This window comes from Mustela putorius, unplaced genomic scaffold (assembly GCF_011764305.1).
Source record: "Mustela putorius furo isolate JIRA1106 unplaced genomic scaffold, ASM1176430v1.1 tig00003909_pilon_pilon_pilon, whole genome shotgun sequence".
Classification (NCBI taxonomy): domain Eukaryota; kingdom Metazoa; phylum Chordata; class Mammalia; order Carnivora; family Mustelidae; genus Mustela; species Mustela putorius.
The window spans coordinates 1713859-1739360 of NW_025422057.1; the positions used below are offsets into that span (position 1 = coordinate 1713859).

Consider the following 25502-nt stretch of genomic DNA (forward strand, 5'->3'; position numbering starts at 1 on the left):
ATGAGTGACTTGAAAGTGTGCTTTGGAGAAGTGACATTACAGAGGGCAGGTGGCCTGAGTTTAAAATGACTCTGCAGCTTGCTGATGGTACCACCTTAGGGACACTATTTCTCTGTGTAAAGTGGGACTATTTCCAGAATTCAGCACATTACTGTGACATGTCAGCAATCCATAAAATGCTCACAGCCCCATCGCATCTTGGAGGCTGGAGCTGTCCCGGCAGCTTCTCTCCAGACACGGCGGCGGCAGCGCCTTCTTGGAGATCTAGTGGACCAGCTGTCCCTCCTGGTCACTTTATATTTTCTCTGTGTCTTGACTGTACTCCAAGGCTCCATTTCTAGGAAAATTGGTTGTGCCCCCAGAACCACGGGAATAGTATTCGGCGATCAACAAGAGTTGACAGGTTGCCTAGATGATGAACAAACTAATCAACAAAACTCCTATCTTTTCACACAACCGTGATCTTTTTGTCCTTGAGTGTATGGGGACATGCCACAAAGTCATGAAATACTCTGTGGAAAGAGGAGAGTTGTAGGTCACAGATTTGATTCTGAATCATCGTATTGGTGCTGAGCCATTCAGAATTCCGTGGGAAGCGTGGACGCTAAAATCCAGATGTGGTCATTCCCCACTTTCTTCTCAGGAGAACTTTCCAGTTGCTAGTACCTATTATAAAACGCTACTCTCTTTTGGAAACATACTGTGGGCCACTTAGAGAATTTTAAATGTTCTAGTACTCATAATTTAATGAAGTATAATGAAAGCGGTGGAATTGATTTTACTTAATTGTATTTAGCCTCACCTATGCAGAACACTGTCATTTCAACATGTAATTGGTATAAAATTTTATAAATGGGATATTTTTCTCCTCCTCTTCCTCCTCCTCCTTCTTCTTGTACATCGTCTTGATATTTTTTGTATTGTATTTCACATGCGTAGCGCACCTCAGTGCAGACCAGCCAGCGCCTGGTGTCCTCGTGTGGCTAACGTCCCCCGTGTGGGGCAGGGCAGCACAGGAAGATAAGAACCAAGCACATCGGAAGAGACGTGAACGAGCCCTTCCTCAGGATGTTTTATAGAACAGCTAGTCAATAAAGTGTGAAGACAGCATTTTAAAGAAATTTGCCCGATGCCCATTCCACAAACAACTTGAATTCAAATGTGACCTTTCTATGTCTATGATCTTATAAAAATAGTTAAGGCACCAATTCTATCCTACATCTAGAATACTTAAAAGGTAATAAGCGTGTATAATTTATATGCACAAATGGTTTGCCTTTCATTTGAGCACATTTCACTTTTCCCAATGGAAGAATTATCCATATCTGTTAGGTGTGCAGAATTTGGAAACTCCAAAATGTAGAAGGAGAGAAAAAAAGTCACTGGAGGCCGCAGGATGGATTTCCAAGCACTACTATGTTGCCGCAATAGTGTAGCTACCGTTTTGATTCTACTCTGACTTAATATTTTAATATGCATATCTCTGTGATCCAATACCTTAGGAAATGTTACCTTTAATAATTTTTTTTTCAAAATCCAGATGACAAATCAGAGTTTACTTCACATAAATGCACAGGGAACACTAGTTCCACATCTTCGCTGTGCATACAAGTTTTTTTAGGCATTTAGCATCACTTTTTCCTAAGTCCCCAGACTTCGTAAAGGCCTCTCGAGCCAAGTTGTCACCACCTTTCACTTGCTTTAGAGGACACAGGATTGCTTTGCGAGAGCCACACGAGTATTGATCATCAGGAAAAGGATCTGTTCCTTCCTTCCACTCTCATGCTTTTTAATTTCACTTTTAAAAATCTTATTTTTGCCTTTGCTGTCTAGGACGTGAATGCACTGACTAACGCAGCAATGACGCAGACACTCTGGGCCATCCACATGTAGAAGGGGGTCTTTTAATCCTTCCCATGAACACTGATGTGTGTTGCGGCTTTGATTAATTACCCGTTATGGGACTTAGGATAAGTTCCTGCTGTTCCTAGTTTGCTAGTGGTTATTGCTTGTTATCATAATTGAGAGGTAAATTTTTTTCAATTTTCTCTATTAAGATAATCACAGTTTTTTCATTTTAATTTGTTATTGTAGCGTATGCTAGTAAAAAGATTAATAATGTTAAATCACTGGCAATCCTTGGATAAACCCGAGTTCTTCGCTGTGAATTGCCTTTCCATACAGACGGCTGTGTTGTTGTCACCCCTTGTTTTGGGTGCTTGGTTGTTTCTCCTGATTCGCTCTTTCTTTTCTTCCACTTTGCTCACCTGGTTTAGTGTGGATGCTGTATCGTGTTCATAGAATAAACTGAGAAGAGGACCTTCTTTTTCAATTCTTCGGGAGGGTTTTACATTAGAATGAGATGCTCCTTAAAAAAACAGTAGTTAGGGCTTGCCAGTTAAATATAAGATCCTATTTTTTTCATTTTGGAAAGATTTTAAGCACCTGATTTAATGTATTTATTTGCCTTATGACTGTTCCTGCTTTCTGCTGCTTATTTCTGTAAGGATCAATGTGGTATAGACATTTTTCCTAGAAATCATACTTGCATTTACATTTTCAAATTGTTTTTGGCATACAATAGTTTATGATATTTACTTATTGTTTTAATATACTGTACTAATAGTTTTGTCTTTTTAAACATGTAATATTCCCATTTATACCTCTTTATTTTAAAAAGTTTACCTGTTCAACTTCACTAGAGATTTGTCCATTTTATTCGAACTTCAAAGAAACAAATTTTGCCCTTTAAAAATACTTTCTATAGCTATTTTTATACTCATTTATTTCTGATTTTACCTCTAGTTTCTTTCATTTTCTTTGGATTCGTTCAGGTTTTTTCTTTTCGTAAATCCTTAAGTTACATATTTGCACATTAATTTTGTCTTCTTTTTTAATAGAAGATTTAAAGCCACACATTTCTCTCTACATATCACTTTCACTGCTTTCCATAAATTTGTAAGCCATTTTGTCATTCACTTTTATAGATTTTGCATTTTTATTGTAATTTTATGTCTCATAGATTTTTAGGATATATCTGTTTAATTAATTTTATCATTCATAAGTTTTGTCCTTTTCTTTCTGTTATTCATTTATAATTTAAATAACTTGTGGTCAGATATGTGGCCTATATAACAATGATTCTTTTGAACCTCGCTGAGATTTTCTTTATGGCCTAATACCTATGTCAAAATGGATCAGAATGTGCTTTGGTTAATGGTGGACACAAGGTTCCTTACGTGTGCATTTGAGTAAGCTTGATAATTACGTTGTTTATAGGATTTTCCTCTTGAAACTATTTGAGAAACATAAGATCAAATCTAGTACTGTGGTGGTAGATTCCCCAATTCTACTACTCCCATAAATTTTGGCACTATTTCATTAGGCTTATTCATATTTCGAGTTATTCTATTTTTATGGTGAATTTTACATTTTTACTGATAATGTGGTCACTTCCTCCACACCCAGGGCTTTGTTCGTACAGCGTTCTCGCTCATTAGCTGTCTCACAGGGGTGTACTACACCGGCACTCTTCCCTTCTGCGCGCCTAGGTCTTTTTCCGTAGCTTTGCTGTCAGCCCTTCTGAGAATCCTTTCAATTTAAGTGTACCTTCTTTAAACATTGAATAGGTGGATTCTTTTCCAATTAGCAACCCATTGTTAACTGCTCAGTTGGTCGGTTTACCTCTGTCTTGGTATTTGTCTCTCCGGACTTTGTGTTCCCGTCTTAGGTCGGCATCACTATGTTCCTAGTTCTTCTCTTCTCAGAGCTTACCTTTATTTGCTATGAATTTAATTTTTTATTTAAATATTCCATTTTCTGCTATTGTTTGGAATTTATACACTCTATTTCTATTATTTAAAAATACTCTTTTAAAAAGTTTTATTTATTTATTTAGGGAGAGGGAGAGAGAGTGGGAGGAGGAACAGAGCAAGAGTGAGAGAGAATCCCAAGCAGATCCCCCACTGGGCACAGAGCCCAATGTAGGGCTCAGTCTCATGACCCTGACATCACAACCTGAGCTGGAATCAAGAATTGTACACTCAGCCAACTGAGCCATCCATGTGCCCCTCTATTATTTAAAAATTCTCTTATATTTATGCCATCAACAGTTAACTTAAAAAGTCCAAAGTTGAATATTGTCTTGCCATTATTGTCCTAAACAACATAAGGGCATCGTCATAATTTAATGCTGACCGTCCTTTTCTACCTACTTTTTCCAAGTTAGGTGCCTATGTTGTTCATTACTCAGTTTTTTTTAAAGCACATTTATTGTTATTATTGCTCTCCATACTCATCACCTATTTGACTTTCCTAAGACAATCCTTCCAGGATCATTTTTCTTTGTTGTTAAATCCCAAGAACTTTTTTAAAGTGAAGGTCAGCAAGTAGTAAAATCTCTTGCTTTTGCCTATCTGAAAAAACTACTAGTTTTCCTCCATTTTTGAAGGGTGGGTTTTCTGGCTGATGGCAATTCTTTTCTCAAACCTTTACAACTACTATTCCAGGAATTTATGGGATCTATTTATTTCTGCCAAGTTTTCCATTCTTTTGATGGTGTTCCATGTAGGGGACCTATCTTTCATCTGTGGAGTTTTTAAGATTTTTGTCTGACTTTAGGATTTACAATTTCATCACAATGTGCCTAGCTGTGGTGCTCTTAAAAATTCATAACTCACTGAATGTTATGCTTCTGAGGCTTTGTATCTTTCATCATTTCTGGGACATCCTTCAAATGCTGTCCTTCTGTTTCTTCTGAAATGTTGATAAGAAATATTTTCAGCTTTATTACTTTAAATTTTTTACCTTTCCTTTCATGCTATTTATCTCTTTGCTCTTTATGCCGTGCTCTGGGCAATTTCCTTGGGTGTATTTTCCAGTTGCTAAGTCTCTCTTCATTGGTCTCTAATATTCTGTTTCAGCTTTCTACCACGTGTTTTATTTAATCATTTATAATTTGATATTTAGAAATCCCATTGGCTTCTTTTCTAAAATCTGCTTCATTGCATACAGTGTCTTCATCCTTGATCCTCTTGAGAACATGGTACACACAATTATTTTTTATTCTGTGTATGAAATTCCAATATTGTTGGTCTTTGAGGATCCAGATTAGTTGCTTGTTATTTTTGATGGGCGTCACCCATGGTGATTTGCTTCTCATTTGATTTGGTGTACTTTAATCATGACGTTATTGCTTTGTTATAATATGTAGAATGGCAGTGGTCCTGACTTTGTTGTGCTTTCCTCTAAAGAGGTTTTATTTTTTTTTAAGATTTTATTTATTTATTTGACAGAGAGAGAGAGAGATCACTAGTAGGCAGAGAGGGAGGCAGAGAGAGAGGGAAGCAGGCCCTCCCCCCCAGACTGAGAGCCCGATATGGGGCTTGATCCCAGGACTCTGAGACCATGACCTGAGCTGAAGGCAGAGGCTTAACCCACTGAACCACTCAGGCACCCCAAAGAGGTTTTATACTTACTTCTGCAAAAATAAGGGGTGCCACTAACCCAGGATGAGATCAGTCCCCAACGAATATACAACTCCTGCCCAATTCTAAACTCCTAAATTCCACCATCCCATCTAACCATAAACCAGCCTCCAAGAATGCCCCATGGTATTCTACTCTTCCCATCTGCCATTGTAGACCTGAGGCTTAATTATTCCTGGTAGTGAGAAGAGATGCAATCTTTGGAGACCACTTCTACTATTGGCAACTTTAGGAAAGCATCCCAAAGCGGAGTTTATCAGGACTGTCCTTTCCAGTGACAGGAGAGTCCTTTAGTTAGAATACTAACTCATCACACTGTTGGGGATATAAGTCAGCTCAAACTCTCCGACTGAGAAGACCAGCCAACTCAGTGGCCCATATCCACTTACATCTGTAATTGTGTAATATCTGTTCCTCCAATAGAGTACTTTTTTTTTTTCTCACATTGGGTACCCTCGTGGTTGGATAGCCAGGCAGAGTGTCATAGATTTCTCTTGAAGTACAAAATCACGAGCACTGTTTTTCAATCAAAAGTTAGGTTCAAGACTTATAAGGAATGAACTTATGAGACAGAATGTTTTTGATAAAAGTTAAATATTTAGCTTGCCTGACCGTGGTTTTCTTCCTTTAAACATTCAGTGTCAGCATCGTGCAGGTGAGAAGTGAGTTCTTCGAGAGCAAAAAGCCCGTTTTGTTTACTGCTGGGTCTCTACGGCCTAGCAACGTGTCTTGCCTCTAACGAGTGCTTGGAAATATTAGACAAGGATCAATACCACAAGGATGGATTAAGCACCTACCACCTACCGTGCTCTGGGGGATAGATGGTAAACCAAACAGGTTAAAAGGTTGACTTATGTAGGTCTTACATTCTAGCTGATTTTGTTAATATTTTAGTGTGTCACTTTTTGTATGCATAGATTAAGATACCCTTGGTGGAAACTTTTCAGATAGGGAGCCCCAGTCTTTCTGGTACAACACCCAAGGATATTTTCACTGGTTTCTGTAATGAAGACTCACTTCCCTTCTGCTTATCGGGTAGTACCGACACTGCAAATTAAAACAAACAACAGGAAAACTGCACCAGGAATCCTAAAATTGATGCTTGTTTCTAAAATTCCCTGTGATCATTGTTATATCTGTTGACTTCATGTCAATGTGATTTCAATTAGAATTCTGAGAAACTTTCAAGCGTTTAGACCTGAGTATCTAACTCTTCTGTGTACTCCAAGAGATGGGGGTTGGGTCAGTTCTTTCCAAGTGGCTTTGCAGAAGCGTGGGTTTTCATTTGTCTTGGACAATATTTACTTTTAGATACTGAAGTTGCTAATAAGGGGCAGACCAGGTGTTTGGACCATGAGATTAATGCAAACCTGGTTTTCTTTTCAAGAAAAAGCAGACCAAGTCACTAATAGGAGTTAAGGATGGAGGCTCGAGAGGGTTTGTGTGAACGGAGCTCCCTGGAGGGTAAGCCTCAAGAGCTTCAAGTCAGATTTGCTTTTGGAAAGAATAAATATCTGAGTGTTCTCCAGTGACCAGTCCTTGTTTCTTCTTGTGATAATGACCTGGTGGTCCTGAGTTTTATTTAGGAAGTTGCAAAATCCTGGTTCCTCGCTACATTAATATAAATGCCTTTTACCTAAAAAATACATTATTCACTCATTTAAGGAAAATAAGTATTCATTTCAGGTAACATTATCTTCAATACAGTGGATTTTTTTAATTGGAAATGAACCTTGAATCTCTTCGGATCTAATTAGCCTATTTGCATGCATTCTTCATGTTGGAGAGACAAGCCTGCATAGCAGATTTCCTTCTGCAGTGTGTGTGGGGGGGAAGGGCATCCTTCGGATGCATTTCTGCAAGACCTTGCTCATAAGGGACACCCCAAAAATGCCTCCTGATTCAGTAGAAGGAAGATCAAATGCAATTTGGAATGCAAAAAATGGAGTTTTACGATTTGCAAGAGAAACTTCGAAGATGGTTAGTGACTGTTGGCCATAGATTTTTGCTTTTGATAACATGAGAAAGAGGTGTAGAGACACTGTTGCAGGCTCAGATAAGAGTTAAACAGTTCTCAATGATCACACAACAAGTTTCATAAATGAGCTTGGGATTTACTGAGTTTGGGGATGTAAGAGGAAGGGCCCCAGGGTTTACTTGGATTCCGGGGCAGCAAAACTCTTTCCTTGATGTTGGAGAAAGGAACAAGTTAAGGCCCAGGGTAGCCGGACTCGCTGCCTCGGTGGCTAGGCTCGCCCCCGCCTGACCACTTCCCGTCACGGGTGCCTCTCCAGGGACACCCAGGCAAACCGGTGACTGATTCCCCACATTGTAACCATAGAGAGGACAGGTGTGTGTGTGGTCTTGTGCAGACACAGATGCCACCTGTGGCTTAACATCTAAGGACACAGGCTGCCTCTTACATGGGAGAAACTCTCACCAAGGGATTCCCAGTGGGAATAGGACGCACCACTTGTGGGTGTGACCTCACCAGCGCTATGAAAGGCGGAGGGAGAGGCCAGAAGTGGATTTAGACTCTTGGACCATCTGAAACCCACCAAAGCTCTGAACTCGTCATTTTCCATTCCTTCAGATGATTTTGGGACTCCGTAAGTGGAGGTGACTGTCCTCCTGGGGACACTGGCCAGTTTCCCTCCCGGGTCCATCGTGATTTTCCATCTCCATCGTTGGGTGTTCTCATGGCTGCCAGGCTGAGGAGACCGTGGGCACCGTGAAATGTGTGACTTGTACCTGTCTCACCAAACGTCACTTCCTCCAGGGCTTCTGCACTCTGCCTTTGATGCTGATGGTCCTGATTTCTTTGGCCCCCTTCTGGGAATGCTTGCGGGGGCGCCCTGACACCTGGGACTCACCGCAGGGCCGGTGGTCATGGGGACTGTGTGATCCACCAAGCATCTTCAGCTCCTGCTCACCCGCCGGCCGCTGACTTCCCCCTCCCTCCTCTGTCCCTTCGGGAAGTCAGCACATGTCTTCCCTGCCTGAAAGCTCCAAGGATAATGACCAGTTTCTACTGGAGCAGGCACGGTGTGAGCACTGTGTAAGGGCTTCCTCGTGCAGGGGTGTTGGGGGAGGGGTCAGTGTCCCTGTCCCAGGGGGTACGTGGCCCTGTAGTGAGGTAGGATGGGGTTCCAGAAGGGGGTTGCTGCAGCCACTGGGCCGGATCCCGGCTGTCTTGGGAGCCAGGTTTTCCTGGGAAGCTGACCTGGCAGGGCAGGCTGGGGGGCGGTCATGAGGGAGCGACAGGAAAGCATCGGGGTGACTGAGACCCCGTACTTGCCCTGCCGTGCGCCGGCAAGACCGAAGCGGCCGGAGCCTTCAGAAAGCTGCTCACGACGCTCACGGAGCTAGCGGTGTCGGTTCCCAGTGTGGAGAAGACCCCAGCGGGTCAGGTGTGAAGACTTGGAGGGTGGGGGCCACCATGCCTGCGAGGCTCGGACGCTGCCTGTAGGAGGTGCTGCCTGGAGGAGGTGGCTTCCTCACGGACAGCCGACTGTGCAGACACTGCGAGTTCAGGCCCTTCCCACTACCCCAGGCTCCCAGCTGTGGGGTCAGAGGCCCGGATGGAGGCCTGGGCTGCTGCAGCTGCCTCGGGAACCGCCAGTGCCTCTAGGCCCCTCGCCGGGACCACAGCAGAGCTTCTCAGCCCTGTCTTCCTGGAGCCTTGGTGAGTGACTAAAGCCCCCGAGGGGGAGTGAAACCTGAAACTGCCCCTGTCACTCCCCGACCTGAGGAGCTCCTGACCCTCGGGCTCCTTTCCCGTCCCAAGCACCTGGGTGTGGCCTTCGCACTTGCTGTTCCCTCCTCCTGGATCACCGTTCCTCCAGAGTCCTCGGAGCTCACTGCCTGTTCCCCTGAGGTCTCCGCTGGGAGGTGACTGCAGGGCCTAGCCTACCTGCCCCCTCCTGAAAAGCGCACCCCTGCCTCTGTGTCCTTCTCTGCACGTGCGGCCACACATTCATCCCTGTGCTGCGGGCGGCCGGTCCCCCATGCTAGGCTTGAGTGTCGCCCTGGGGCTGCACGGGGTTGGTGCTCGGCAAGCGTGCGCACACTTGGCCGCGGGGGACCCTGGCCTTGCTGGCGGGAGGCAGAAAGCGGCCCTCTTGTGTGAGGAGGCCCAGCTACCCTCCGGGCCACATAGCTGCCCCCCTGGCCCCCCTGCTCGGCAGGCTTGTGGAGGCTCTGGGGCAGGCTCGCTTTGCCTCAGACAGTCCTCAGGATTCAGGAGCGGGGCCTCAGAAATGGTCCCAAGCCTCCTTTGTTTCTTTCTGATCTCGGTAGTGGGCCTGCTGCTTTTAAGTCCCCTTTGTCCTCGGCGATCAGCCGGTGGGGAGCCTGCGGGCCAGCCGGTCCGGCGTGAGCGTGAGCAGGGCTGCCTTCACCCCTGTTTCTCCCGATGCCGGCTTTCCGAACACTCAGGCCGGCCGCACAGAGGGCAGCAGTTCTCCCAGGACGGACAAGGGCACCGTGTCTTGCCATCCCCCAGCGTGGGTTCGGGAGAGCATCCTTGAGCAGCAGCTCCCCATGATGAGAATGCTTTCTCTGAAAATTTCTGTCTTAAAATTTATTCTCAAGGACGGTGCATCGTCATCAGGGAGTGGTGGGAAACCCCAGTAAGAACGGTGGTCCCGGGAGGCTGTTTTGGGGAGAAGCACTTGGGTTTCAAGGAATAAGGTCCTCAGTGCAGACATGGTTACCATGACGTCATCCGCGAACGCCCCAGCCACCGTCCTGAACCTTCTTGCGAGGGAACAGACGCGTGCGGTTACCTGGGGACGTGAGGGGACAGAACCACTCCGGCAGGTGGTGAAGGGAAAGGCGTATTTGGTGTCTCCATTATGAGGCATTCAATCATCTTAATTTCATAATGAAGATAGGCACGGCAAAGCAGGAAAATGCCTAAAAATTGTCAGCTGGTTGATGGCATCGCTGTCTAAATGTGTCTCCGAAGAGGGAGACGCGGGCGGAGAGTAATTTCCTGTGCTTCATTACTGCCGGGGGCGTCACGAGTCAGGCAAGAGGTGAGTGTAAATCACGTGTGTGCGCATCATGAGGGGCTTGGAAACAGCTGCGCTACGGTCAACAGCGCAGTTTTGTTAACGCCTTAAGGAACCGCCCGCACAACTTTTGTTGTGCCAACAAATAAGCTTCTGTCCCGCATCAAGGTCAGCAGAACCTCCAGCTTCCTGTTGGGAGTGTAAATGGATTTATTTTAAGACAAATGGTAATCTTTCCCTGGGGCCACTGTATTCCAGAGAGAAAGGCCCTCCCTTTAGGCACCGCCATGCGCACTCGGGGAGGGGAGCTGTGGGGCAGGCGTCCCGGATGCGCTCAGGAGCCAGCCGCACTCAGGAGTGAACTCAGAAGTCCTTGTGGACCCACGGAACCCACTAAGCCCGTTCTGGAATGAGTCATTCAGAAGGTGAGTGTTGTCTAGGAGCCGCTCGACGGGCATGCATCTGTTAAGCACCAACTGCATACACAATATCTGGACGTGTCCTGTGGATACAGTCCCGCCCCCAGGAGTTTCTAAGTGTGTGTGGTGGTGGGCAGGTCCTGGATGTTCTGATGGAAAGTGAGTCTAGTGGAGTCAAGGGACAGTGCCGAGCCGGCCCCCGGGCTCAGCTCGACCAGCTGTCCCCCACCTCAGGCACCGCCCCCCGCCTGGTCTGCCGTACGTGCCGCCCCTTCCCGTGGTGGCGCTGGGATTCCAGAGCGGGAGCGGCTGCCATGGAAGGTGCTGGCCCAGAGCAGAAGGCCGGGCTCACGGCGCTCGGTGGAAGCTGCTGTCGGTCGGTCCGTTGTTTCTTGACGAAGAAAATCGCTACCTGGCTCTGTCCGCCCTTCCTTTCCGGCCTTGGTTTATTACAGCCATCAGGACCTTTGGATTATCCCGTATTAGCGGCAGTTTGTTCTTTGGGGTAGTATAATTAATCTCTAGTTTTAATAAAATGAATATTCAAATGATTGTGTACCAAGTTACACGAAATCATAAAAAGAAAACAGATCAGTATTTCTAAGCTGATGCACAGAGAGAAGTGAACTGGCCACCGTCTTAGCGTTGAATAACTCCTGCGTCCGCAGACTCCTGCGGTCTACAGCGCGGAGGCAGGGAGAGCCCGCGCCGTGCTCCTGTCCCCTGCGTGCCGTCCCCAGAAGGTGACTCCGTGCCGAGGTATTTGGGCTTCCGTCCCACGGTGGTGCGGGCCTCATCCACGTTGTCCTGGCGGGATCCAGTGACCTTTCTGAGCTCCTGTTGTCAGCTGTTCCTGCTAGAGACACACACGCCAAAGCGATACCGTTCGCTCTTCAGCTCCCTGGGGGGAGCCCTTGAGGGTCCCCTGGCTGTGAGGAGAAGGAGCTGAGTTAATCCTGGCTGGAGGCCCCTTCAGGGCCAAGAACCAGGAAGCATGGCCACAGTCCGTCAGACGGCCTGGGGTCAGTGACCTGGAGGGATCGTCAGTCCTGGGGTACAGGGCTCCGAGCAGCCCCATTGGGTCCTCACAGGCTGTACCCACCGCTGTGGGCACGACCCCAAGACCCTGAGTCCACCTAGAGTTACACAAAATAACAATGCAGAAGGGGGCTCTAGGGCTATGGATGGACACTCGGTCATTTCCACAGTCACCACTGCTGCTAAGTGTCTGTACAAGGAGAAAAATGCGACCGGCTCTGATATCACTCCTTGGGAAAAGCTCAGCACGTGAAGACGCAAGGGCCGTCACCGACTTGCTGGGAGGATGTCCTCGCGGCTGGGACCAGAGTGTCCGGGCTCTCGGGGGCCAGGAAGGGAGCCGGGACCTGGACTCCAGACGCCGAGCCCCGCGGCCCTCCTGACTGCCCGCCGCAGACCCCAGACTCGCCTCTGAGAATGTCGCCCTCACACACCGCGTGCCTGAAGTCACGGCTCTGATCAAACAGTCAGTTTTGCAGAAATAATTACCAGTTGGTAGATATATCGCCTGAAGGATTTCTACGGGAGCTGAAATCATTTGCTAAGTAGACATAATAAACTAACGATTGTTTATTTTTTGAGTATGTGCCTCAGCACGGAGAAGGGGCAGCTGGCGTCATCGTAGGGGTTTCCCTCCCTGCAGAAGCCTCGCGGCCGCCCTGTGGCTCACGCGTCCCCCGCTGCCGTCCTGGACACCTGTGGCTCTTCGCCTCCCGAGGGGCGCGCTCCCACTGAGGCGAAGGTGAGCGCGGCCTTCTGAGAAGATGCCCGTATCTGCTCCACAACCTGCTGCTGGTTTGCCTCCCCAGCTTGGGATTTGGTGATGCCCTGACCTCAGAGCAGCCCTGGGAGGCTGAGTGTCCCTCTGCAGGGGAGGGGGGGGCAGAGGCCAGAAGCCAGGGCTGCGTCCCCTTCAGCACCGCCTGTCCTCTGAGGTGGCTGAGGGCCTCCTCCAGGCGGAGAGCACGGCTGGAGTGGGGAGCAGGAGACCCTGGAGCCAGGACAGACAGCGCCGTCCCAACCTGGAGCCTGCACCAATGCTGGGTGTTTCTAGAGTCCCCGACGGTCCCACTGTCCCCATTCCCATGGCCACTGGCCTTCCTCTTGTTTCCTCATTGAATCTGGAGAAAGCAAACCAGCTGCTGGCTTTGGAAGGGTCCGGTAGGCGTGCGCGCGTGAGCACGGGCTGCCGCCAGAGCCTGCCCGCCCCGGGGTCCCCGAGGCCGTGGAGGTGAAACGGGCCAGCCTCAGGGCCGGGACCACAGGCCCCTGTGGGCTCAGTGAGCAGAGGAGGAAGGCCTCCAGCCATCCGCCCGGTGTCTCAGACGGGAGGCAGCACGCGTCCAGACGGTGGGGCACCCGCACCGGCCTTGCAGGGGCATCGAGTCAGACACACCTGACCCTGGAGTTCAGCCCTGATGCTCCAGGGCCTTTGTGAAGTGCAGGAAGCTGCACTGAGCCCCACTGTCTCTGGCCGCAGAAGACAGTGGACGCTCTTTTCCGCAGGGCTGCGGGAGGGATCACTCAGAATACGACATGCAAACAGAGCTCTTTTGCAAGGAGGTAGACCATGGGAGCCCTGAGAAGACAGAACCTGGGGCAAGGCTCCCCCCACTGCCAGCCGCACGCTCTCCTCGGCCGGTCTTCAGGGGAAGCTCACGGTTAGTTACGGTCTTGCTTAAAACATTGATTTTTTATAAGTGATCCTTATGGGACAGTATTCCTGGCTTATCGCTTAGCTGGCTTAGCAGGTTTTTTGGCTGGACCTCTTATCTCACTGTTTATTTACTCAGCTAAGGGGTTCTCTGCAGTCCTTGGGGGAAAGCAAGCTATGATAATTATTATCAGTCGACACAATTTATTGAGTGCCTGCTCATCTTGCAAGACTTGGCTCCAGAGCCACCCCTCGGGGGAGCAGATGGCGTCCGCAGGCTCTCTCCGGCTCTGTGCACCTGCTGGCTGGCGTCCGCGGGCAGAGCTTCTCTGTTTGCACGGGTGTCTCCTTTCACGTCGTCTCCAGTCCCAAGCTGGGCAGTTGGGCAGGTGGCTGGGGAAATGCCTGGCCGAGGTGGCACACAGGGGGCACACGAGGTAGCCAACAGCTTCCTTCCCAAGCTGGGCTCCCCGAATTTTATTACTGTGCGCTCGTCTGCAGTACGGGCCCCCGCAGGGCATCCTGCTCATTTGCACACTTGCACATGTGCGTCGGGGCTCATGTGTGCTCTCGGGGTGCGGGGCCTGGGTGCGAGCTTCTGCTCCCACTCCGGGCTCTGGGTTGGGATGTCAGCACAGGGCCCCCGCTGTGGCCTGGATCCTGGCGGAAACGTCGCCGCAAGAAGACCAGGACACCTTCCATCTCATCCAACAGTTAGGAGCCTCATTTCGTGGCTGTTCAGCAGCGCCCCGACTTGACCCATGTTCGGGTAGCTTTGTGAACTAATGGGAGCATTGCCTTTTTGTATGTAACCAGATGAATTCAAGCAGGTTAAAAACTATCTTTCCAGGCTTTTTTTTTTTTTTTTTTTTTAATAGGTAGATAAGGTATACTTATCTGTTTTCTGTTGCAGCTGGCTCATTTTCCTGGTTTTATTGAGCAGTAACTGACGTCTGTTACTGCATAAGCATAAGGTGGGCGGCATGTTGGCTGGATTTACGTCCCTTCTGAAACAGTCTCTGTGGTCGGTCCGGCCGGCATCCATCTACTCGTATAGAGATGATACAGAGTAAAGAAAAAAGGAAAAAATGTTTTTCTTGGTGTGATGAGAGCACTCAGGATTTGTCTTCTAACCACGCTCCTCTGCATCCTTGGGCGCGTCCGCCCCAGGTATCCTGCTGTCAGTGGCGTCCTCAGCACCGTCTCTACACCTGAATATGTTCCCCTTGACGCCCCCTCCTCGCAGCCCCTCTGCCCCTGGAGCCACAGGGATGATCTCTTTCCATGAATCGGGAGTTTTGTTTTTATTGTATTTTTTTTTCTTTTAAGATTCCACATCTTGGCGAAATCACATGGCGTTTGTCTTTCTCTGTCTGACCCACCTCACTTAGAATAATGCCTTCGGAGCCCGCCCGCGTTGTCAGAGACGGTACGACCTCCCGAGCTCCAGAGCTGAGAGCCGTCCCTGTGTTCACACACATGTTCTTCATCCGTTCATCCCTCGAGGGACACCGTGCTCTCCACGACTTAGCTGTTGTGACTCGGGCTGTGTGCCTGTGCGTGTAGACTCTGGAGTTAGTGTTTTCATTCCCTGCGGATATATTCCCAGGAGCGGAATTGCTGGGCCACGTGCTCGGCCTGTGGTTAACGTTCTGGTGGGTCTTCCGAGCTGCGCCCCGTGGCTGCACCCGTCTTAGCCGTCCGCGAGGGCTCCGTTGCCTCCACATCCTCGCCAGCATCTGTCGTTTCATCTTTGGGGAGACGGCCTTCTCACAGGTGTGGGGAGACCCCTCATCTTGGTTTTGATTTGCATTTTGCTGATGAGGAGTGGAGAGGACCGCCGGTTTGCCCCCATCTTTCCCACATCTTCTGTGGAGAAGCTTCTACTGAGGCTCCTTCCCCATTTTTAGATTGCATTATTTGTGTTTTTTGCTATTGAGCTGTGGGCGTTCTTTATGTATTTTGGATATTAACCCTTTTATGGGATATATGGTGTGCCAATGTCCATTTCTCCCATTCTGTGGGTTTCCTTTCCAGCTTGTTGATGGTTTCCTTCTTTGTGCAGAAGCTCTTTGGTCAGATGTGGTTCCGCTTGTCAGTTTTGTTCTTGTTCTTATGCTGTAGGTGTAATTTCAAGAAAAGTCATCACTACGACCCACGTCAGGGAACTTTGTTCCCAGGTCTTCTCCTAGCATCGTGGTTTCAGGTCTTATGTTTCAGTCTTTAATCCATTTTGAGTTAATTTCTGTGAGTGGCATTAGACGAGGGTCCAGTTTCATTCCTCCAGTTATCCCAGTGCCGCTTAAGCCTGTTTTTTCTCCGTGAGTGGTCTTCACTCCCTTGCGAAGCATTACTTGGCCAAACATGGTTGCATTTATTTCTGGGCTCTTGATTCTGTTCTGTGGCCTGATTTGTCTGTTTCGGTGCCAGTACCGCACTGTGTTGTGATTATAGCTTCATAGTAGAGTTGAAATCAGCAAGTGACATATTATTTTTGACAACAAAATCGCATGATAATAAACATGTCCCTATATGTCCATGTATGAAATGCGCTTGCCTTGGCTTCTGCTTCTTTTAAAACACCAGTAATGACTTTGTCATTCGTTTCTAAAAGGTCATCCTCAGTTTGAACAGTAGGTCGGGGCTATTAGATCCAACAAGCAGCATGTCACTGAGGTCATGGAACTTTGTGGTGTGTCTCCCCAGTGGGTCTGTCTCTAAACAGCGCAGACTGATGGCTGCACCCCAGTGAACATGCCCTCGGAGAGATCATATGAATGTGTGGATCCTGAGGGAGAGAAGCCAGGCTTAATAAGAAATTGTAGAGGGCTCTAATGGTGTGCTGGCTTTCACAAAATTACCTCATTAAACTGACACAGGTGCACCCAAAAATACTCACACTGCTTTGACCCTGAACGTCTGTCCCAGAACAACAAACGCAGAAACGAATGTTTTTGCAAACTGTTGTTTACATCATGTTTATTTATAATAGGAGGCAGCACCTGTTAGGAAGGGGGATAGTAGTGAATGCGGCAAATTTGTGTGGCAGCTGAATTGCCTGGAATGCCGGGCTCCGGTTAATAATTGGACTGGGTAAGCCATTTAATGGTCAGGGAAGTGCTTATTTCATAACATCTCCAAAAAAGAGCTGATCCTGCAGTCTGATGGGGACACCAGGGCAGTCACACCATGCCCCCAGGAAACTGGGGTTTGCTGCATGACAAAAAATGAGCCGTGTTTGGCTGGGGGGTCCACAGAGACATTTGTACACAGTGAGTCACTCCATTCTACGACTTTTCTATAATAGGTCTCTGTTATCAAGTACGATAATATATTTAGAACAGTGGGGATTTTTTCTGACCACAAATGTGTATGTGACAAGGACGGGCTCCTACACACCTGTCAGAACGGTCAGACTCCGAACACTGACCCCAAAGGCTGGCGAGGACGAGGGGCGTCACGAGCACTCGTTCCGCTGCCGGGGGTACAACATGGTACAGCCGCTTGGAGAGACAGTCTGGCGCTTTCTTGCAAAGCTGAACGTTGTCTCGCCATATGATCCAGCAGGCACATTCCTCAGTATTTACCCAAATAGAGAGCTTGCGTCCAAACAAAAACATGCACACACATGTTGATAGCTGTTTTATTCATAATTGCAAAAACTTGGAAGCAAGCAGGATGTCCCGCGGTAGCTGAGTGCGTAAGTGAACGGGGGCCTCTCCAGAGGACGGAATTCTACTCGGTGATAAAAGGAAAGGACTTCTCTTGCCATGAAAAGACAGAGACTTCGGTCACACATTGCTGAGTGGAAGAAGCCAGTCTGGAAAGTCTACTTAATGGATGTCGGATTCCAATTATACGACATCCTGGAAAGGGCAAACTGTAGAGACAATAAAAAGGTCTGTGGTTGTGGGGTGCGGCTGTGCGGCTGTGCGGGGGATGACCAGGCAGGACACGGGATTTTAGGACAGCGGTGCTCTTCTGTGTTCTGCTCTGTGATGGGAACGCATGACCGTCTGGCTTTGGCAAAGATGAGAAATGCGCAACACAACCACAAACATTGCTGTCTGCCGGGGCTTCGGTTAGCAACAGTGTATCAGTTTGGGGTCATCAGTCGGAACAGGTACTGGCTGGCACTGATGGGGGCTGTAAGCATGGTGGGGGGCGGGGTGGGGGGGTGGCGTACGTGCCAACTCTCTGCACTTTCTGCTCCACTTTTCTGTACGCAAGAACTGACTCTATAAAGCTTAAGTTACATTTGTTAAATTTGTATATGCCCATCGAAGGGAATTTGAATACTGTGGAAGGACAAGCAAAGGCAGACGGACAGGATCTGGCCGGGCGTAGCCACGACCCAGCTGCCCCCTTCCTGTCTGTCGCCAGCAAAGCAGGCAGGGTGCGACTGGAGATGACGGCAGAGCTTCCCCGCCCCCGCACGCCACCCCTCCTGGCAGCTGCAGGCCTCTGCGCGCCTGCAAGGTCAGTCGCCCCCTTCCCCACACGCACTCCGCCCCTTCCCCTGCCCTCCACTCCGCCTCCCTGACCGCCTTGCAGCTCCGGAACACACCGGGCTGGCGCCTGCCCCAGACCCTTTGCACTTCGCCACCCCTCCCCGGCCAGCTCTTCACTCTCGCCTCCTGCAGGCTGTCAGCGGTCACCGCTCTTCCCAGGGCAGACCTTCCTGACAACCCCATGTAAAGATGAAGCCCACCGACCAATTCCCAGTCCCTTTTCTTCCTTGCTTTACTTTTCTGCGTTGTGCCCATCAACCTAGAACACAAAACAAATAAACGAGGGAAGTATATGCCATGTGTCTTCCCCCCCTTGGGAGGTGTGGTCCCTGGAGGAAGGCCTTCCCTCCGCTCGGGTCACGGCTCTGTCCCTCAGCTGGAACATGGTGGACACCTAGTCAACCCAATAAAGCATTGTTGACTGAATGGCTATGTGGTGTAGAAATAGAAATGATTTTGTAAGTTGCTTTGTTTTCTGAACGCACCGTGAGCTGTCCCCTGTGGCACTGGGTGTTCTTCCTTGTGCGGTTCTACTGGCTGCTCAGCGTCTCGCTGGCTGGACCACTGTTAGTACAAGTATCTGCCCTTTGCTGCTTTTTCCAGTCTCTCGCCACAAACCTTTATCTGAAGGCATCGGGCATGTGGGCGAATTCTAGGAAGGGATACATTAGATCGAAAGTTGTAAACTATATTAACATTTTTTTTAAAGATTTTATTTATTTGACAGACGAAGATCACAAGCAGGCAGAGAAGCAGGCAGAGAGAGAGGAGGAAGCACGCTCCCCGCTGAGCAGAGAGCCCGATGCGGGCTCGATCCCAGGACCCAGGGACCAAGGCCTGAGCCGAAGGCAGAGGCTTTAACCCACCGAGCCACCCAGGCGCCCCTGTATTAACATTTTTAAGACGCATTTCCAGATCGCTTTCCAGACCTTGCGCCATCTGTGTAAGCTGGTAGTTACAGACGATTTCTTAGAAACTACAATTATTTAGGGACCAAAGAGTCCTTTTAAATCACAACTTCACAGAAAAGGCAGAGACAGAAGCAAAGTTTCAAGTGTTTCCAGTTCTGCCAGGAAAGACCAGCCCAACTGCAGGCTTGGGGCCCGGCTCCTCACAAGGGGCTGCCCAGGCTGATGCGACGCCGAGGTTCTCCCTGCAGGGACCGGGCATGTGGCAGCCACGTCGTCGAGGATCAGCGGAGCCTCCTGGGCTCTGGAGAACCCCCTACCCCGACCCGGGCTGTCCCCCCGACCCCGGCCGCCTTCTCCTCGAGCCCATCTCCCGCCCGTCTGTGTCCTGGCTTGCCCTCCCCCTCCCTTCGCTGCTCCGAGACACGGCGTGCTTGTCACCACCATCCCTGGTTATACAGATACCACGTGTCCCCCGCCGCCGGGGGTAAGGCACGCGTGTCCCCCGCTAACTAAGCCTTGTGACTCACCGAACGTCACAGCGGTGTGCATGTGCTCTGCACAATAGCGTCTGGACAGATTGAGAACTCAGCCTGGTATTTCTGGGGTATTGGCACACGGCATGGGTTTCCAAGAAATGGGTCAGTGCTGCCCTTGTTTTCTGGGTGAGGATATGCTACGTCGTGGATGGCGCCTCCCCGGGTGACCCTGGGCTGACCTCCCTGTCCCTCTTCTGCAGGTGGTTGTCACAACAGCCTGAAGCCTGTCGGCAGCGCCCCCGGCATTGCCATCACCGCCACGGCTGCCATGGTGTCCGTGGACCCAGAGGGACTTGGGGGCCCATCCCCCTCCAGCGTGCAGCCCTGCCACTTCCTGACCTTGGCGCCCATCAAGATACCCCTGAGGACCACCCCCTTCTCCGGTAAGCACAGAGCGTGGGCTCTCAAAGTCAAAGCCTGGAGCTGGTTCAGAGCTCACCGTGTGGGGGACAAGGCAGGAGCCAGCCTGCCTCTGGCTTTGTGCCTGGATTCACATGCCGAGGGGCTCCCTGGGGAGGACATGCCGGGGGGGGGGGTCACCCAGGTTCTGCCCCTCTTCACGCTCCTCAACCCCACTGAGGAAGGTCTTGCTAAGTCAGACTGGCTATTTCCTGCCGTGAGACCAAGTTGGAAGTTTCTATTCAGAGAAGCGAGGCTTCCCTTTGCTAAGTGTTTAGGGGGAATAATGTAGTCAGTGAGAGTCAGGACACCCAGAGGTGTGCGGTTTCCCTACGTGGAGCTCAGAAGGAAGCAAAGGCAGCACGCCAGCAAAGGGCTGAGCATCTAAGTTAGTAAAACACAAAAAGGTGCAATGCTGGGACTCACTAAGTCACACCCCACCCCTGGGCTTGCTGGTTGGCTCGTTCTGAACAGGAGGCAGGGACCTCGGGAAGCCCAGACACATGGCTGACTGTGAGGGGCGTGGGTGGCCACAGAGGTCCTCGGCTTCCTTAATGCACGTGTGTGCTCTTCTGGGAAGCCTCCAGGACGGACGTGGGGCTGGCAGACGCCTTGGAGCCCGAATGGTGCCGTGATGCGTGTTTGGGGGCTCAGCAGAGAGAGGGAGGGCCCTCGGTCCTGCCCTGGTGGCGACTCTGTTGTCCGTGTGTATGTTCACAGATGTAGGTGTGTGTCTGTTAATGGTGACCGCACACCGTGTGTCCAAGCCACCCATGAACGTGAGCTTGGGTCCTTCCCTTAAGTGTAGCAAAAGCAACGTGGACTTGGAATGAGCGTTCGGTAGGTGCTCAGACCCAGAGAGCTGGAACTGCTGCTTGAGTGTTATATTTGCTTGTGATGCTAGAGACCTGAATGGAAGTTCCATGGGTTCTAGTATTAATCAGATGCTAGAATTCTAATGTTACCGTTGATGTCCTCAGTCACTAGGTTATTGGTAACAGGAAGCATCACCAGATTGTGAGACACGTGCGCACACATCCAAGTTCATGGGAGAAAGGAATAGCACAGTTTTGTTCTTTTCCTGTTTTGGTTTGCTGACACTGTTCTGGAAAATCAGATGCGGTCTTTGGCGTCCGTATTTCTCTATTGGCTTGATAAATGAGTCGGCCGGTAGAACATTGTATTCTCAAGAACAAAATCTTATTTCTATTTCAAGCTGTTAGTGAACATGCATTTAGGGTGTGATGGGGAAATGAATAAAACACATGAATAATCTCTCGTGTGCAACATAATTTACAGCTGCGTCAAGATTTCCGTTAAAATCCATCAGTCCATTGGCATTTATTAAGGATGACTTACTGTTTTCCGAGAAAATTAATCTTAGAGGGAACCCAAACCCGTGTACCCCAGGGGTGGCTTCACTTTCCATACCTCGTATGATTTATAAAGTGACATAATAATTAGGTGTCTCTCTGTGTTTGCATTTTATAAGGTGCTATGATCAAATTTGCTGCGATGTGCGTTCAGTCGGAGGACGAGTGTGTCAACGTGGTGGGTCTTGCAGCTAAGCACTGTAGTGTGCCCTCGGGAAGAAGGAAAGGGGGTACTCCAGGGCAGCTTCTAGAATGGCCCCTATGCTGTTGATTCGAAAACTGAGCACTGCAGCAGAGGGACCCGGTGACAATCGAAAAAAAAGGAGGAGGCAGTGCCTGGTCTAGACACACGACCCAGCCTGGGGGCAGCCTCCGTCCGAGCTCTGTGCCCACGTCTGGCACCAGCAGCGTCTGTGGTCCGACCCGGAGTGTCCCTGCTAAGTGGGTCCTTTGGGAGATTGGGCCACCTTGCCGTCTGCCCCTGGCAGTGTCCGCTGGACATCGGCAGAGCACATCTGGTGAGACTGGCCGTGCCCGTGATGTGCCATTTCCAGAATTTCCTGGAGAACTTTCTGAGAACCGCGGCTCGGCGGAGCCTGAGCCGACGGTCTGTCCCTCGGAGCTCGTGCGAACCGCGGTCAGTGGCTCCATTGAATGAGACTCATTGAGGTCCCGGAGTTTCGAGGGTGATGAGTGTTCTCGAAGCTGGGGAATTCCTGCCACCCGGCAAAACAGGCACCTGAGGGGGGCCGGATGGGGCGCAGGGCTGGGCGGGGCTGAGACAGAGCCGTGTCCCCGCGAAGCCGATTTCACAGACCAAGAAAAACGCACCCGTCTGTGAAGTGTGCTCCATATTGAAATTGATTTTACAAAAGCATGTGAATTTTAATTTATCTATGGGTGAATAATCTCGTTTTTGTTCAGAGAATTCACAAATTCAGTGAAGGACTAGACTCATTTATTTATGCCCCTGCTTGGTCCTGAGAGCCCGTGAAGCTTCGAGACCCTGCAGGGAGCAACTCTGTTTCTCACCCGGGGCAGACGGCTGGTGACGGCGGAAGGCATTTTTTTGGTTGTCATAAGTTGGGGGGTCCTACTGGGATCCGGCGGGCAGAGGCTGGGGAGACAGCCACACCCCCACAGTGCCCGGGACGGCCCCCGCGATGAGGAATCACGTGGCCCAAGATGTTAGTAGTGCTTCTGTCCAGAAGCCCCGGTTTAGATTCCAGAACTCCCCTTAGCGAGGTGTGGAAAGCTGTGCCGGTGCGTGGATCAGCTCGCTGGGGAGCGTCCGCGATCCAGCAGCAGAAGGACCCCGGAGGAGGCAGGCATACCGCGGGAAAGGAGGTCAGCCCGGAGACTCGCACTTAATTACATGCCTTCAGCCTGATTTAACTTTTCGAATAGGACCCTGTACCCGAAGAACCCCACGAGCTGGTCTGCGCCTGTCGTGAATTGGGCTCTTCCCTCCAGGGTGCTGCGGGCACACGTGACGCCGGTCCTTGCTGTCCTTGCTGGGACCACGCAGGCCGCGGGCCTCTGTCCGTCCCCTTCCCTGGCCTGTAGGTCCCGTGTGGTGGGGCCGTGTCTGCCTGTCCCCACCCCAGCCCGCTCCGGGCCCAGGCCGTGCTGCTTCCCTCTGCTTCCTTCGGCGTCTCCCCGAGGCCCGTCTCCGTCCTGCACGACCCGTCTGTCATTCCCACCATCTCTGCCTCCGCCAGTGTTGGTCGCGTCCCTGCTCCTGAGTCAGGGTGACGTAGACGGGCAGGAAGGCGGGCGGGGGCAGGGCCTGGAGATGCCGCGTCCCTGCCCTGTGCTGGCAGCGAGGGCCACCCCCTGAGGGCCTGTGCCCGCGGCTGGAGCGCCAGGAGAGTCATTTCCTCCTGTCCTCCTGTCCGCCGTCCGCGGGCTTGCACGCTGATGCAGCCGCTCCGTTCGATGTCAGAGCTCCGGGGGAAGAAGGAAGCGTTCGGAGAAAGGCGGATCTGGAACTGTAGCTCCTCTCCGTTCTGAGGAGACGGGAGCTTTGGGGGAGCCTGTGGTGCACAGTGGGGGACAGCTCTGCGGGCCACGGGGCTCGCACCTGCCGGCCTGCCTGCCGCCGCTGTCCCCCGCCCCCTGGGGGTCACCATGCCGCAGGCTCTGGCACGGCCCGGAGCTGAGGAAACACAGGAAGGGATTCTGATTTTTTTAAGACTGAGGGTCGTTCGTTTTAAAACTTGGCCCGCACTTTGCAAGCATTCAAGTGAGAAAGATAAAATATGAGTGATCGTTACGGCCGCTCGTAGAGCGGCTGGCGGTCGAACACAACTATTAAAAAGTACCATCTGTCTCGGAAGCCATTTACCACCTGTTCTTTTGCTTCCAGAACTATCCAATGGTTTAAATTTCGCATTTTGTCCTGCCACCGAACAGCTGGGAAGTGACTCCTCTCCTTTCTGTGGGGAGGACGCATCCAGGCCCCATCCCAAGCCGGGGAAGCCCCCACACCGGGGCCTGCCAGGGGGCCTCCGCGACTGCCCTCGTGAGCGACACCTGCACCTGCCAGCACGGGCTTGCCGCAGGAAGCGGCCGCGGGGGAGGAAGGCTCTTCTCTTTCCATCCAGGAATTACTTCCTCCTCCGCTGTAACCAAAAGTGTCATCAGGCATATTCACACTTTAGAGATTTTCCGAGACAAAAATGCTCCTAACAGGGAAATCGCTGGCGCTCCCAAGTGTCCGGCTTCCGCGAGGCGCAGGAGTCTCTAACACGGGGATCGAGCTGCTTTCCCCAGAAGTACTGGGTTTACACAGACAGAAGGGCTCTGTGTACCATGAGCTCCTGAAGGGCCGAGCTGCCGGTCGCCGGGTCGGCCTCACTACCTAGAGACGGTGCAGGTCTCCCCAAATGGAGACCCCAAAGCGGGGATCCAGAGGGGCCGCGGGGATCGGCTCCCGCGGTGAGTCCTCCCTGAGAGCGAGCTCACCTGCTGTCGCTCATGCCCCTCGGGAAGGCCCCCTCGGACCGTCTCGCCACCGGCGGGCTCCCTTCCCGGCTGCCCGTCTTCGGCCCCGGGAGCCGCCTGCACCCCCAGCTGCGATTCACTGCTTCCTTGAAAACAAACGTCGGAAACCCGCCGCACGCACGGAAGCACGCGTGTGTTTATGCCGCTGTAGGGAACGCCAGCACCGTAGAGCCCCGAACGCGGCCGCTGGGCCCGAGTACGCGGCTGTCCCCGCGCCCCCGGGCCCCTGGGAGCCTCGACTCCTGGCGACCCCCGGGGGTGCTCACTCTCTGGAACATGTGGGAGCTGCCACTTCGCTGGGTTCTGGAAGACTCTTACCACATACGTATCATCTCCAGACAATGCGCCGTGTGAGCGAGGCTTCTCCGGATTTTATGTAAGTAGCATGATCCACGCACTCTCTGTGACGCCTTTTGTGCTCAGGGTGACGGTTTGTCGCTGTTTGTTTCTTTATACTGTCGCACGGAGGCTCCGAGTTCTAGGGCGATCGCGTGCCCTCGGTAAAGCCTGCGTTCGTGAGCGGAAATCCATGCTGTGTGTCCCGTGTTCTGCCGCTGCCGGGCGTCTGGGCTGTTTCCTGAAATGCCAAGCATGGTGGTTCCCTCCTGCTGGTATGCGGGGGAGCGGTGGCGTGGGTGCACAGGACTCTCCGGTGTCCCAGACGGCTTCTTTCCAGTCCCCCAAACCCTCTGCTGACGGTAACTCACCCAGCCTTTGCTCTCAGGCCCGTGTCTCCCTTGAGCGCTGATGGGTTTGGTTTCCCGCTGGGCACCTGCTCTTTCTGATGGTCGTGTCTCCAGTGGCACTTTCCTTTAAAGGGAGTATTGGTTCTCGGCCCGCGAGAACGGCTCTCCTGCGCCTGCTGGGTAAATCCCGTTCTTCCTGAGGACCTGCCTCAGTCTGCCCGAAGGGGGCCAGCCTTGGCCCACCGGGCTTCACCCTCCTGACACCGGCCCCCAGGTCCACCTTCCCCATCCAGGCCAGCACCACCGGCAGACTCTGGCTGCTGCTTGCTGTCTCTCTGCTCCCACCGTGCTCTTTCATATAAGCCGTCTTCCACACGCGGCGTGTGGGTCACTGCTGGGGCTGGTCTCGGGACGCTGGGAGCAAAGCCCAGGCTTCTACCCAGAGTCCCTGGGACCCACAGTGTGTGC

At 51.1% G+C, this 25502-nt stretch overlaps 1 protein-coding gene across 1 annotated transcript in view; it reads left to right on the forward strand.

The window, feature by feature from the left end:
• Positions 1–25502, forward strand: part of TCERG1L (transcription elongation regulator 1 like) — a 174152-nt gene that overhangs the window by 22181 nt on the left and 126469 nt on the right. Inside the window, exon 4 of the mRNA XM_045068914.1 lies at positions 19771–19953. Coding sequence (XP_044924849.1) covers positions 19771–19953 — 183 coding nt within the window. The remainder of the gene's footprint in view (positions 1–19770; positions 19954–25502) is intronic.